Source organism: Callithrix jacchus, chromosome 1 (genome assembly GCF_049354715.1).
Source record: "Callithrix jacchus isolate 240 chromosome 1, calJac240_pri, whole genome shotgun sequence".
NCBI lineage: Eukaryota > Metazoa > Chordata > Mammalia > Primates > Cebidae > Callithrix > Callithrix jacchus.
The window spans coordinates 106206518-106219418 of record NC_133502.1 but is presented as its reverse complement, the minus strand read 5'-3'; the positions used below and the strand labels follow the sequence as shown (position 1 = coordinate 106219418).

The following is a 12901-nucleotide window of genomic DNA, read 5'->3' as shown; positions in this document are numbered from 1 at the left end:
CTGTCATAATGTGATACAGAGTATTTATTTAAAAGACAACCAACCAAAAACATATGTAGAGCAAAGACATGCTTAACGAGGAAATGTTCAGTTTCCCCTCTAAAATGGGAATGAGAGAGGCAATGGCCTACTGAAAGGCAGGAAGAAAAGAATCATGAGTGGTAAGAAAAACAAAAAAAAATTACGAGTCAAATTAAGAGAAATCTTGAAGGACAAAACACTTTATTTCTGAAAGTATTTTAAATGTTACCGGAAAATGTATGCACATAACTTTATCATCATAGCTTACTACCCAGAAATAAATTTTAGTTCACTCAGTAGATCCTTAAATGTTCTTACAGAAGCTAAATCTACCTAATACGATTGTCAGTGCAGAGAACGTATTTGTTTTTCAGGTGAATGCTGAAAGCACTTCTCTAAACAAAACTTTATAACACAGCAGAAGCAAATAAAGAGTAAACAAAATAAGACTACTTTTGGTTTCAAACATTTTTGGTTAAGTCAATGCTTGAATACTACTTTGAAGATTTTTGGCCGTTTTTTAGAAGTGTGGCCACAAACAATCCTTAAAACTAGGGAGGTTGAAAATAAAATCTTTTTTGTTTTTTGTGATGGAGTCTCACTCTGTCCCCCAGGTTGGAGTACAGTGGCACGATCTTGGCTCACTGTAACCTCCGCCTCTTGGGTTCAAGCGATTCTTCTGCCTCAGCCTCCTGAGTGGCTGGGACTACAGGTGCATGCCACCACACCTGGCTAATTTTTGTATTTTTAGTAGAGATGAGGTTTCACCACATTGGCCAGACTGGTCTCGTGATCCACCTGCTTTGGCCTCCCAAAATGTTGAGTGTACAGGCGTGAGCCACCGTGCCTGGCCCAAATACCTTTTTTTAAAAAAGCCTGCTGGGAACACCATAATAACTCAATACTTACATCCTTTTGCGTTACATCACCATTGCTTTTTCTACATCTCCACTTCAGTGTTCTAGAGCCCACTGGATCAGCCCACGTATAAAACACCGCTTTTCCAGGAGGGAGGGAATCTTCTATTTCACTGAGAGAACTGACATAAGTAGTAAAAATATGCATTAAATTAAATGCAAGTACACAACTAGATTTTTAAAAACTAAAACAATACTTGATTAATTCTTAGTCCCCTAATTGAAATCTCTGATAGTTCTGATTACAACAAGGCTGAAATTTTTACCTGATACCATTAAAAAAGGGTTCACTAATGAATGTCTCTCATTATTTTCCCACTTAGAAAATATGTTCTACTTAGGAAATAAAGGTCTTCAAGTCTTTAAAACTGTTCTGTCAATTTTTAAATACCAATTAATTATCGAAAATTATTCCAACTACTTTAATCTATTTATACCAATTCTATGAGAATTTCACTGGTAACTCTTTCCTCAGTATTGGTCTTACTACAGCAAAAACATAATAACTCAATTATTCTTTAAAATCACAAAACATGAAAAATATATCTAAGAAATTGACTCAACGAAAAGACGCTTGGAAAGAAAAATAATTACAAAAGTTATAAAGCAAAGAAGTAATAAAAATATAGCTCTTGTAAGTGGAAGAAGGAGCTAACTCTACAGATTAAAAGACTTCACTGGGTATCAGACCGTATCGTTCTGAAACAGTATCGTTCTAGACATATCTTTGTAAGAAAACGAGGGGAAAAAATGACTAACACATATCTAGGAAAATCATAGTTACAAGAAAGTAAAAATGCTACTCTCACAGTTCTATGATATCTAATGTCAAGAAACAATGGAACAATATCTACACAATTTTGAGAAAAAGGTTATCACGTAAAATTTTATGTCAAATTGTCACAAGTTTGTAACACTAAGACATTTCAAACAAGCATTAGCGTAACACTACCCACAAATCTTTACTAAAAAAATAACACACTTTTTCCAACCAAGCTAGAGATGAACTTAAAATAACATTTTAACAACTAGGATATAGAAGTACTAAAGAACCAGTAGTGAACAACTCAACCAGTTAAAGAAATCCATTTTTTGTTAACATATTACAAATCAATGCAAACACCAAAAGAGATTTGAATAAAATAATATATATTTTGAAAAGCTAACCATTTTATATTAATCTGGTTGAAAAATCCCAAATTATATTCAAAAGAAAGTGAGAATTTGGAAAGAGGTTGAAGAAAATGTAAAAAAGCATTACAATTTTTTATGGGTAAGTTAGCAGATACTGTTTCAATCTTAAAATTGATTTAAAATGTATCAAAACCTTCAATAATAAAAAAGCAATTATCTATAACTGAAAGAGGATATGCATTTTCCAAAAAATTATTCAAAGAAAATATACCTCAAAAAATATGGTAAGGAAGCATAAATTAGGTATTAAAATTATTACAAATGGGTTAAAGATCCTTATTAGAAGATCAACTGGGCTGGGCATGGTGGCTCATGCCTGTAATCCCAGCACTTTGGGAAGTTGAAGCAGGTGGATCACCTGAGGTCAGGAGTTTAAAACCAGGCTGGCCAACATGGTCAAACTCCGTCTCTACTATAAATACAAAAATTAGCTGGGCGTGAGTGTCATGCACCTGTAATCCCAGGTGTTCAGGAGGCTGAGGCAGTCGAATCACTTGAAACTGGGAGGCAGCGGTTGCAGTGAGCCAAGATAACGCCACTGCACTCCCGCCTGGGCAACAGACCAAAACTCCATCTCAAAACAACAACAAAAGATAGACTGATTCTAACATTACAAAATTACAAATAAAAATTCTGAACAATTAAGGATTATTTAATTGTGGCGCACCTAAGTGATAGAATATCACGTATTCGGTAAAATCATGCTTTGCATGGACACAAAGAAGGGAACAACAGACATCCGGAGCCTACTTGAGGGTGGAGGGTAAAAGGAGGGAGAGAATCGAAAAACGACCTATTGGGCACCATGCTTTTACCTGGGAAATTAAACAATCTCTACACCAAACCCTTGTGACACACAATTTACGTATGTAACAAACCTGCACTTGTATCCCCTGAACCTGTAATTAAAGTTAGAAAGAAAAAAAAAATTGTGCTTGAAGCAAATATATATGCTCACAATATCTATCAAATATGAGAGATACATAAAGAAGGAAGAAAGGGAGAAAGGGAGAAAAAAAGGAGGCAGGAAAGGAAAAAAAAACAGGGCACCAAAATGTTGACAGTATTTGGATTACAGAGACTATAGTCCTCTTTCACATTTTTTCTATCAAATTTTTTAAAACAGTAATTTAACAACTATTACTTTTATATGAAAGAAATAACATTCATATTTTTTAAAAAGTCAAGAAAAGGAAATGTGGAGGAGAAAACAAACTCATAGTTTTCATTTTCCCATGAAAAAAGTCAAATGTAAATGTGTTGATTAGCAAATAAATTTGGTTTAAATATATTTTAAAATGGTTGTACTTCATATAAATTTTAATCTATTTAATTCATTGCAGAATATTCCTTATGCAAAAATGTATTGGACTACCAGGGACAGGCAATGAAAATTCCAAAAAAGGGAAACTAGCCATAGTCCTCAGACTAGTAACTATCTGTGTATACATGTAACTCACAAGAAAGTAACACAAGGTGACAAATGCTGTAATTTACATATGCAAAGGTGCTATCAAAAACTCGGGTACACAGATTAAGATGGCAAGGGAGGTGATCACATAGAAGGGCATTTTTTTTTTAAGTTCCAGGATACATGCGCAGGATATGCAGGCTTGTTATGTAGGTAAATGTATTCCATGATGATTTGCTGCACCCATCAACCCATCACCTAGGTATTAACCCCCCACATGTATTAGCTATTTTTCCTAATGCTCTCCCTCCTGCTGTGCCCCCAACAGGCCCCAGCGTGTGTCGTTCCCCTCCGTGTCCACGTGTTCTCAATGTTCAGCTTCCCACTTGTAAGTGGGAACATGCGGTTCTCATTGTTCAGCTCCCACATATAAGTGGGAACTTGTATTCCTGTTACTGAGGATAATGGCTTCCAGCTCCATCCATGTCTCTGCAAAGGAGATGATCTCATGCCTTTTTATGGCTGCATAGTATCCACGGTTTATATGTACTCCATTTTCTTTATCCAGTCTATCATTGATGGGCATTTGGGTTGATTCCATGTCTTTGCTATTATGAATAGTGCTGCAATGAATATGTGCAATCTATCTCTACAAGAGAATGATTTATATTCCTTTGAGTACATAACCAGTAATGGGATTGCTGGGTCAAGTGGTATTTCTATTCTAGGTCTTTGGGGAATCACAACACTGTCTTACACAATGGGTGAACTAATTTAGATTTTCAGCAACAGTTTAAAAGTGTTCCTATTTCTCCATCATCTCACCATCATCTGTTGTTTCTTGATTTTTTGATAATCACAGAATGGCATTTATCTAGCTGAAAGGAACATCTATTCGGGTAAAAACATATGGAAAGACCCAGAGTATTCAGGAAACAAAGACTTCAGTTTGCACAGGGTAAGATTTAGGCCACAGAAAGATAAATGTTTAGAAATGCAGTCTAGAAGTATATTTTTAAAGAAATAGGTAAAAAAAGGAAAAACTTTAAACAAGAAAGATATTACTATATTTCTCATTTTAGAAAACTCATTCTAGTGGAAAATGTAAGATTTACTAGAGATAAGACTAGATATAGAGAGACAGATCAAAAATCTACTCAAATACAGCTGGGATAGTGGCACACACCTGTAAACCCAGCTTCCTGGAAGGCTGAGGCATGAGAATCACTTGAGCCCCGAAGGCAGAGGTTGCAGTAAGCCTGGATCGTGCCACTGCACTCCAATCTGGGCAACAGACCAAGACTTTCTCAAAACAAAACAAAACAAAACACAATACTCAAATAAAACAAAAGAGAAATCTCTACTCAAACAGATAAGAAATGGAGGGATACTGAAGTAGGATGATGACAGGGGAGGTTAGATAAGAAGGAAATATTTATTTAAAAATTAAACTTTAACAAACAAATGAAAACACATCTCATGTTCATGGATGAGCAGACTCAATATTGTGAAAATGACCATATTGCCATAAGCAATCTACAGATTCAGTGCAATTCCCCTCAAAATACCATCATCATTCTTCACAGAACTAGAAAAAAAAAATCCTAAAGTGCATATGGAACTATAAAAGGAGCCCCCACAGCCAAGCAATACTAAGAAAAAAGAACAAACCTGGAGGCATTATATTATCCAACTTCAAACTATATTACAGTGCTATAGTCACCAAAACAATATGGTACTAGCATGAAAAAAGGCATGTAGACCAATGGAGCAGAACAGAGAAACCAGAAATAAAGTCAAATACTTTCAGCCAATTATCCTCAACAAAACAAACAAAAACACAAAGTAGGGAAAGGACATCCTATTCTAGTGAAGGGACATCCTATTCTGGTCACGGCCTGAGACAGAGTTGACTTAATAGTTTACAGACAAGGCTGGTTCTTCATTCTTGTTCTTTTAGCTCTTTTGTTTCCAGATTCTTTTGTCTAGTCTTCTTTCTGGTATCTTGACTATCTCCGCTGGGATCCTGGGCAAGTCACATGCAGAAAAATGAAATTGGATTCTTATCTCTCATCTTATACAAAAATCAACTCAAAATGGACCAAAGACTTAAATGTAAGACCTGAAACCATAAAAATTCGAGAATATAACATTGAAAAAACTCTTCTAGACACTGCCTTTGGCAAAGACTTCATGACCAAGAACTCAAAAGCAACAAAACAAAAATAAATAGATGGGACCTAATTAAATTAAAAAGCTTCTGCACAGCAAAAGCAATAATCAGCAGAGTAAACAGACAATCCACAGAGTGGGAGAAAACATTCAAAAACTATGCATCTGACAAAAGACTAATACCGAGAATCTATAAGGATCTCAAACAAATCAGCAAGAATAAAAACAAAAACAAATAATCCCATCAAAAAGTGGGCTAAGGACATAAATAGACAATTCTTAAAAGAAGATATACAAATGGCCAATAAATATAGGAAAAAATGCTCAACATCACTTACTTATGAGGGAAATGCAAATTAAAATCACAATGAGATACCACCTTACTCCTATAAGGATAGTCACAATTTATCACAATTTACATAAAAAAATAATAGATGTTGACATGGATGTGGTGGAAAGGGAACACTTTTAGACTGCTGGTGAGAATGTAAACTAGTACAACCACTATGAAAAACATGATGGAGATTCCTTAAAGAACTAAAAGTAGAACTACCACTTGATCTAGCAATCCCACTACTGGGTGTCTACCCAAAGTAACAGAAGTCATTATATAAAAAAGACACTTGCACACACATGTTGAGAAACATTTATTATTTTCATAATATAAATAATTTAAAAAACAGGCATTCCCCTTTCTTAACATCTTAAATTGATGAGAGAATGATACCCAAAATGAGTTTTAGGTACTTGCTAGTCCAGCCCTCTGGTCCTTACTCAGTATCTGTTTGATTTTAATCAATGATTAGAAGTTGTACAGTTAGCAGTGGAAGCAAAGTGTACATGCAATGATAAATACGTCCTTGTTGAAAAGTAACAGGTGAAAACAAAGAAAGAAAGCAAACAAAATAAATTCAAGATAGCCTAGAACTACTATGTAGAGGATCAGAACGTTGCATAAATGGTAGTAGCCCTAGGAAGATATAACAGCAAATTAAAATGAATGATGTTTAAGAATAGTCCTAAACCATGAAGATCCTATTATAGTCTTTAAGGAAGGAGTCCTTTCCCCCAACACCTCAATAAGAGGGTACCTATTGTTAGAAAAAAAAATCTGAAATTGTACATATTTACACTATATTAAACATATAAAAAATTCAAAAATAGACAAAAGTCAGAGACCCATAACAAACTCTGACAGACTACTAATCAGAGTCAACAATGAACAAGCTTTTACCACACCTCCTTCAGCTCTTCCATTTTTCTTTCTTTGAAGCATTTCGAAATAAATTGTAGACATACAGTCAGTTTACTGCTACATACTTCAGAACACTTTTTTTAATGGAACATTGATTTTTGTAGCTACGATGTCATTATCAGTGTTTATATTCTAAAAAAATTATCATAAAAACCATGCCTCATCATCTAGACTTACACCATCGAGTTCCTGTATTTGTGATAATCTCACCTTTGATGGTATTGAATAAGTTCATTCTTGGTGTGATTTATTAAGAGGAATGTGGCTGCTCCATCATGATAATCTAAAAATGTAATAACTGTAGAATGCTCAGCCAAATTCACTTCTGCTATAATACCTCCAAGCTAGAAGAAAGAAAAAGAAAACATTTTTAATGTGATTATTTCCCCAAGAATATTAACTAATAACATTTATTAACAGACTATTCCTAACTTGATAATTTAATTTTTGGGATGACTGAATAAAACAATTCAGAATTTTATACTGCATTTTTCAGATTCTATAATCTCAATTATTATATTACAGATAGGTGACATTCCAGATGTGGTACAGTCTAGTATTCTGGGCATTCCAACTAACTTTTTATATAACAATTAAATTATCTTACATCTCTGTTTCCTTTTACAAAAAGAAACGTTTGTTCATGTTTGGGGAAAAGGGAAAAAATCAACAGTAATTATTTGATACAAAAAATAAATAAAATACTAGTTGGTATATTTTACCTTTTCTAATGACATATGCAAAAAACAAAACAAACCTTACCTCATTATCCAGACGCAATAAAATACAATTTTCTTGCTTGTTAAAATATATCCTTTTGGGAGGATCTTTACTCTTTTCAACTTGAATAAGAAGTTTACTAGCAGCATCCTCAGGCCAAAAGGGGATACACTAAAATATACATTATATATATTTATTAAAATGAACAGATTTTACCATAAATACATAAATCATCTTCATATACCCATCAGGGAAGACTAAAAAAAAAACCTCTTTCAACACTGCTCTATTATTGGGTTGCTTAGTTAAACCGTTATAAACTTTCAACTTGAAGATGTACTGTCACTTGTCAGCACTGTGCATTCAAAAAGCAGTGAAGAGCAATTCTGAAGAGCTATGATAAGTGAACTGCTGTCAAGAAAAGAGACTGTAATGTGGTCATGATCTTACAGAGAAGGGTCAAAAAATCAGCAAGAAACCTGAGCTGAGAACTGGGACACAGATGATCAGGTTAAGAACAACAGAATATTCAGTTACTAAAAATCAAAATCAGGTTATGGATATTATTTGGTAATTAAGCGGAAGTCAAAGCACACAAAAATAACAAGTCAGAACATGTATTAAATCTAGCATCTGGTCATCAATTAAAGGTAAAAAAAAAAAGTAAAAGCAGTATTCGAAGTTCAGAGTAGGAAAGCAGCTCAGCATTTTAAGAAATAACTTGAACATGAGTAATTTGGAAACCAAACTAAAAGAATAGGAGACAGTCAAGGGACCAGAAAGAAGACTGGACAAAAGAATTTGGAAACAGAGCTCAAAGAAGAAGAATGAAGAACCAGCCTTGTCTGTAAGCTATTAAGTCAACTCCATCTTAGGCCCTGACCAGACTGATCCCTTCATATATTTCAGAGACTGCTCATTTGTGATACCTGATCATCAATCATCACCACATGACTTGAGGACAATGTCGCGGAACACAGTTGTTAGAGCTAAGTGTCTTAGTTTGTTAAAGACAGTTTTATTCAACCATAAAAGGCAATTAACGGAACTAGATATAAGACGTGATTAGGAATATAACCCGACTTTACGCACAGCCAGGACACCGCAGTCTTATGCATTTAAGCAACCCTGCCCCAAAGCTTTTTACGCGTGCCTGCATTACTAGCCCAGGCACTTCATCTGGAGGCTCTTTACGACAACCTTTTGGCAGAGGCCTTCCTTCAAAGCCCCTGCAGACCTTCTTTATCGGGGGAAACGGGGAGTCAGAGCTGAGAACTGGGACATAGATGATCACTTTAAAACAAGGGTACCCTCACTTCACAAAAAGTGAAGACACTTTTTGTCCACTTTCAGTGCTCAATACATTTCCATTCCTAGCTCCTCGCCTTTGCCCTATTCTATCCCCCAGGTCCATAAAACTGCCGGATACCTTGTTCAAGGTTCCCTAGACAGTGAGACAATTCCCATATTTGTGCTGATCCACCTGACACTTGTCCAGTGCCATTTCAGAATAGGTGGTAATTGATGTTTTCTCTGATTTAGCCTCCTGCTTACACAGATTGAGTGTCCCCTATTCAAAATGCTTGGTACCAGAGTGTTTCAGATTCTGGACTTCTTTTGGATTCTGGAATATTTGCATATATATAATGAGATAACTTGGGGATAGTACTTAAGTCTAAACATGAAATTCATTTATGTTTCACATACAACTTATACACATCACCCAAAAGTAATTTTATATAATATTTAAATAATTTTGTGCATGAAACTAAGCTTATACTGGACCATCAAAAAGCAAATGTGTCACTATCTCAGCCACCCATGTTGACAATCTGTGGTTGTGTGACATCACCACCATTCCTGACTCTCAATTTGTGTTACCAATAAGCAACCATTTTCTTACCCTTATTCACATATAAGTAATTAAAGGTTAAAAAAAAAAGATATACAGTTAAGAAAGTGATACAAATAGTGTCAGGTGTGGAATTTTTGATTTGCGGCAACACATTGGCACTTGAAAAGCTCTGGATTTTAGAATATTTTGAATTTTGGAGCATTTTTGATTTTGTAATTTCAGATTAAGGATGCTCAATCTTTACTATTACAGTAAGTGATTAAAGGTTTGACTGTTACTTTCATTGCGGCTTATCTTAATCAGCTACTCTGACACCTGGCAGCTCAGCTCTCTCCTCAGCTGAGCTGTTGACAATTGCTAACTTTCTCATTTTCTCCAAGTCATTGTTCAAATGTGACTTCAATGAGTCCCATCCTAACCACCTTACATAAAATTATAGCCCACCCCTGGCTCTCAAACTCTTAATGTCCCTTATCCTACCTTAGACTTTCCCACATTGGACTTGTCACTTTGAGACATACTATATATAAATTGACTACGGTATCATTAATTTAATGTTTCCCCCCACACACACACACAAATGTAAACTACATAAAGATGGGAACTTGTGGCTTTGTTAACTAGTACATTGCAAGTCACATTACAAATACACAGTATTTGTTGAAAGAATGAACAGACTTGAAAAAAGATAAAATTTCTGTAAATAAGAACTATAAGTATTCAAATAGTTGAAGACTTAAATAGTAGTTCAGACACAGCAAAAGTAAAAACAATTGAAAGCTGTCTATGTAGAATTTACTCAGAATGAAGCAAAGAGTTGGAAAATATAAAAGAGCTATTAAGAGACATGGAGGATATAATATGAATGCCTAACATGTCTGATTTAAAGGCTTAGATGGAAAAAGTAGACGAATGAAAGAGAGGCAACATTTAAAGAGAAAACAGTAGCAAATTTTACAGAAAGCATGAAATATATTAATCCACAGATCCAGGAGTAAAGCATCTCAAGCAGAATAAACAAAAAGTTAACCATATATAGACATAGAGCAGCGTGACTGCAGAACATCGAAGACAAAGAAAAGAAAGACTGTGAAGGCAGCCACAGATTTTTATAAACACACTGATGGCATTTATCTTCAAAACCAGCCCTTATGAAATTCTAAAGAATATACTTCCAGAATAATCCCACAAGGATGGTTTTGTATGCAAAAAGGAATAATGACTAGAAATAGCAAACACTTCTCTAATCCTAACGTTAAACATAAAAGTTCTTCAAAAATAAAATATTCCATCAACCTCAGTCAGTCATTCAGAAAACCCTTCTTCAAAGGTTTAATGATGGCACAGAATCAAAATTTGATTTCTAAGTTACTACTGCCCTCAAATAATTTGAAGAGGAGTCTGGCTTAACCTTCTCTGTAGGCATTCCTAATAGCTTCCTGGGGAGAATAAATAATTTCTTCTCTTTGATGCATTTATACCTTATCTAGTCTTTGGCTTCTATATTAACCAAAGTGGTTAGTAACTGTTAAATTTCTACCTCCCTTAACAAGCTAGGCATTCCTAGTTATCTAATTATTTTTTTTTTGAGACGGAGTTTCGTTCTTGTTACCCAGGCTGGAGTGCAATGGCACGATCTCGGCTCACCGCAACCTCCGCCTCCTGGGTTCAGGCAATTCTCCTGCCTCAGCCACCTGAGCAGCTGGGATTACAGGCACCTGCAACCATGCCCAGCTAATTTTTTGTATTTTGAGTAGAGACGGGGTTTCACCATGTTGACCAGGATGGTCTTGATCTCTTGACCTCGTGATCCAGCCGCCTCGGCCTCCCAAAGTGCTGGGATTACAGGCTTGAGCCACCGCGCCCGGCCTATCTAATTATTAAAAATTAAACCTTGCCATCTCTCTAGAGCTGGGTAAAAATATTCAATAAAGATTTATGAAACTGAAACAAAACTGGGGTAAGGGGAGAGGTAAAACATTACATGGTGACTTTAGTTATCTAACTTCAAGGAGAAAACAGAATCCGAAGAGGTATATATCCAAAGAGTTTAAATTCATCTACCCACCTGCTCCAAATCAAGAGAGAGCCATTTACCACTTCCCTCTTCAGCCACTGATACACGGTATTTGCTTTTGTTTTTAATCATATAAAAAGGGGTAAATGTCACAATTCTAGTAATGTTAAAACTGCTGAGGTCTATGGTGACACCAACCTAAGAAAAAAAAGTTAACAGTTCAAAAACTGTAATGCATCATAACATCCTTATAAAATTTAATTAAGCAGTTAATAGAAACATTTAAAATTAAAGTTTCTTGATAAGCACAGAATGAACTCACTTGATATTCCATTTTCAGGCCTTTACATTTAACAGCTCCATGACTACCAACAGTATCAATTGAAAACTGATCAGACAACTCACTATCAGTTACCATAAGTTGAACCTAGGAAAAAATATTCCAAATAGATTACAATTTAGGTACTTTAAAAATTCCTGCTTAAACTGGTAATTTCCTTTTTGGCATAAACAGAATATTATATTCTTAATGCACTAAACCTTTCCAAAAATTAAATTCTAATTTTAGCCTCAAATATTTAACAAATGTTATCTCTACCCAAGTTTCATAATATTTATTCCTCAGACCTTTAACAACTAAAAAATGACAAGTGGCTAAAGACAAGGGAAAAACAGAATACACATTACATACCTTATTGTTATTAAAAAAGTGATTTGGCTGAAAAGAAAAGAGAACTGGCTTTTTATAATCAGGTGGATGCTTTCGATGAATTCCATCTGCTTTGTACTGTAACATTCGACCAGTCTTATTGACCATCCAATAAGGACTATGAAATGCCACAACTGTCTGACCGGTATTATAAGTCATATGGACAGCAATATCTAAATCAGTCTTTTCCATTTCTGTAACACAGGTAAAATTGATGAAACTAATGTCTTGTTGATTAGTCTCTATGTGATATTCACTTTTCCAATCATGATTAAGATAGTCAAGTAATTTTAAATGTAGCCTGGCTTCATCCAACTGTACAGTACAAATCTGGGCTGAATGTCCTTCACTTAGAGTAAAAACTGAATTTTCAATTCCCTGTAATAAAAAAAAAAAATGAAAATGTTGCAGAATAATATGTCCCCAAATTCTATTTATTTATTCCAAATGCTGCACAAAATGCTTTTGAAGTACCCATTAGAACAACTCAGAAGATTTACATTCAAGGTCTAACTTTGTCAACTGTGTAAACCTCTATATGGTATTTAATCTGAGATTTGAGTTACTGTATTGATAAAATGGTCTAAATGACTTAATTCAAAGGAGAAACTGTGAAGATTAGGTTAAATA

The 12901-nt window shown here is 34.9% G+C and overlaps 1 protein-coding gene across 7 annotated transcripts in view; it reads right to left on the bottom strand.

Moving 5' to 3' along the window:
• LOC144581922 (intermembrane lipid transfer protein VPS13A) overlaps positions 1–12901 on the bottom strand; it is a 237895-nt gene that overhangs the window by 74652 nt on the left and 150342 nt on the right. For 6 of the 7 annotated variants that reach the window (XR_013533366.1, XM_078367850.1, XM_078367836.1 and 3 more), the window contains 6 exons: positions 12254–12649; positions 11885–11989; positions 11614–11760; positions 7733–7861; positions 7181–7314; positions 931–1060 (listed from right to left, as the gene is read on the bottom strand). Coding sequence is in view for 6 of the 7 variants with exons in the window: in XM_078367850.1 (XP_078223976.1) it covers positions 931–1060; positions 7181–7314; positions 7733–7861; positions 11614–11760; positions 11885–11989; positions 12254–12649 (1041 nt within the window). In the remaining variant the exon portion in view is untranslated. The remainder of the gene's footprint in view (positions 1–930; positions 1061–7180; positions 7315–7732; positions 7862–11613; positions 11761–11884; positions 11990–12253; positions 12650–12901) is intronic. The other variant, XM_078367840.1, reaches the window with a different exon arrangement.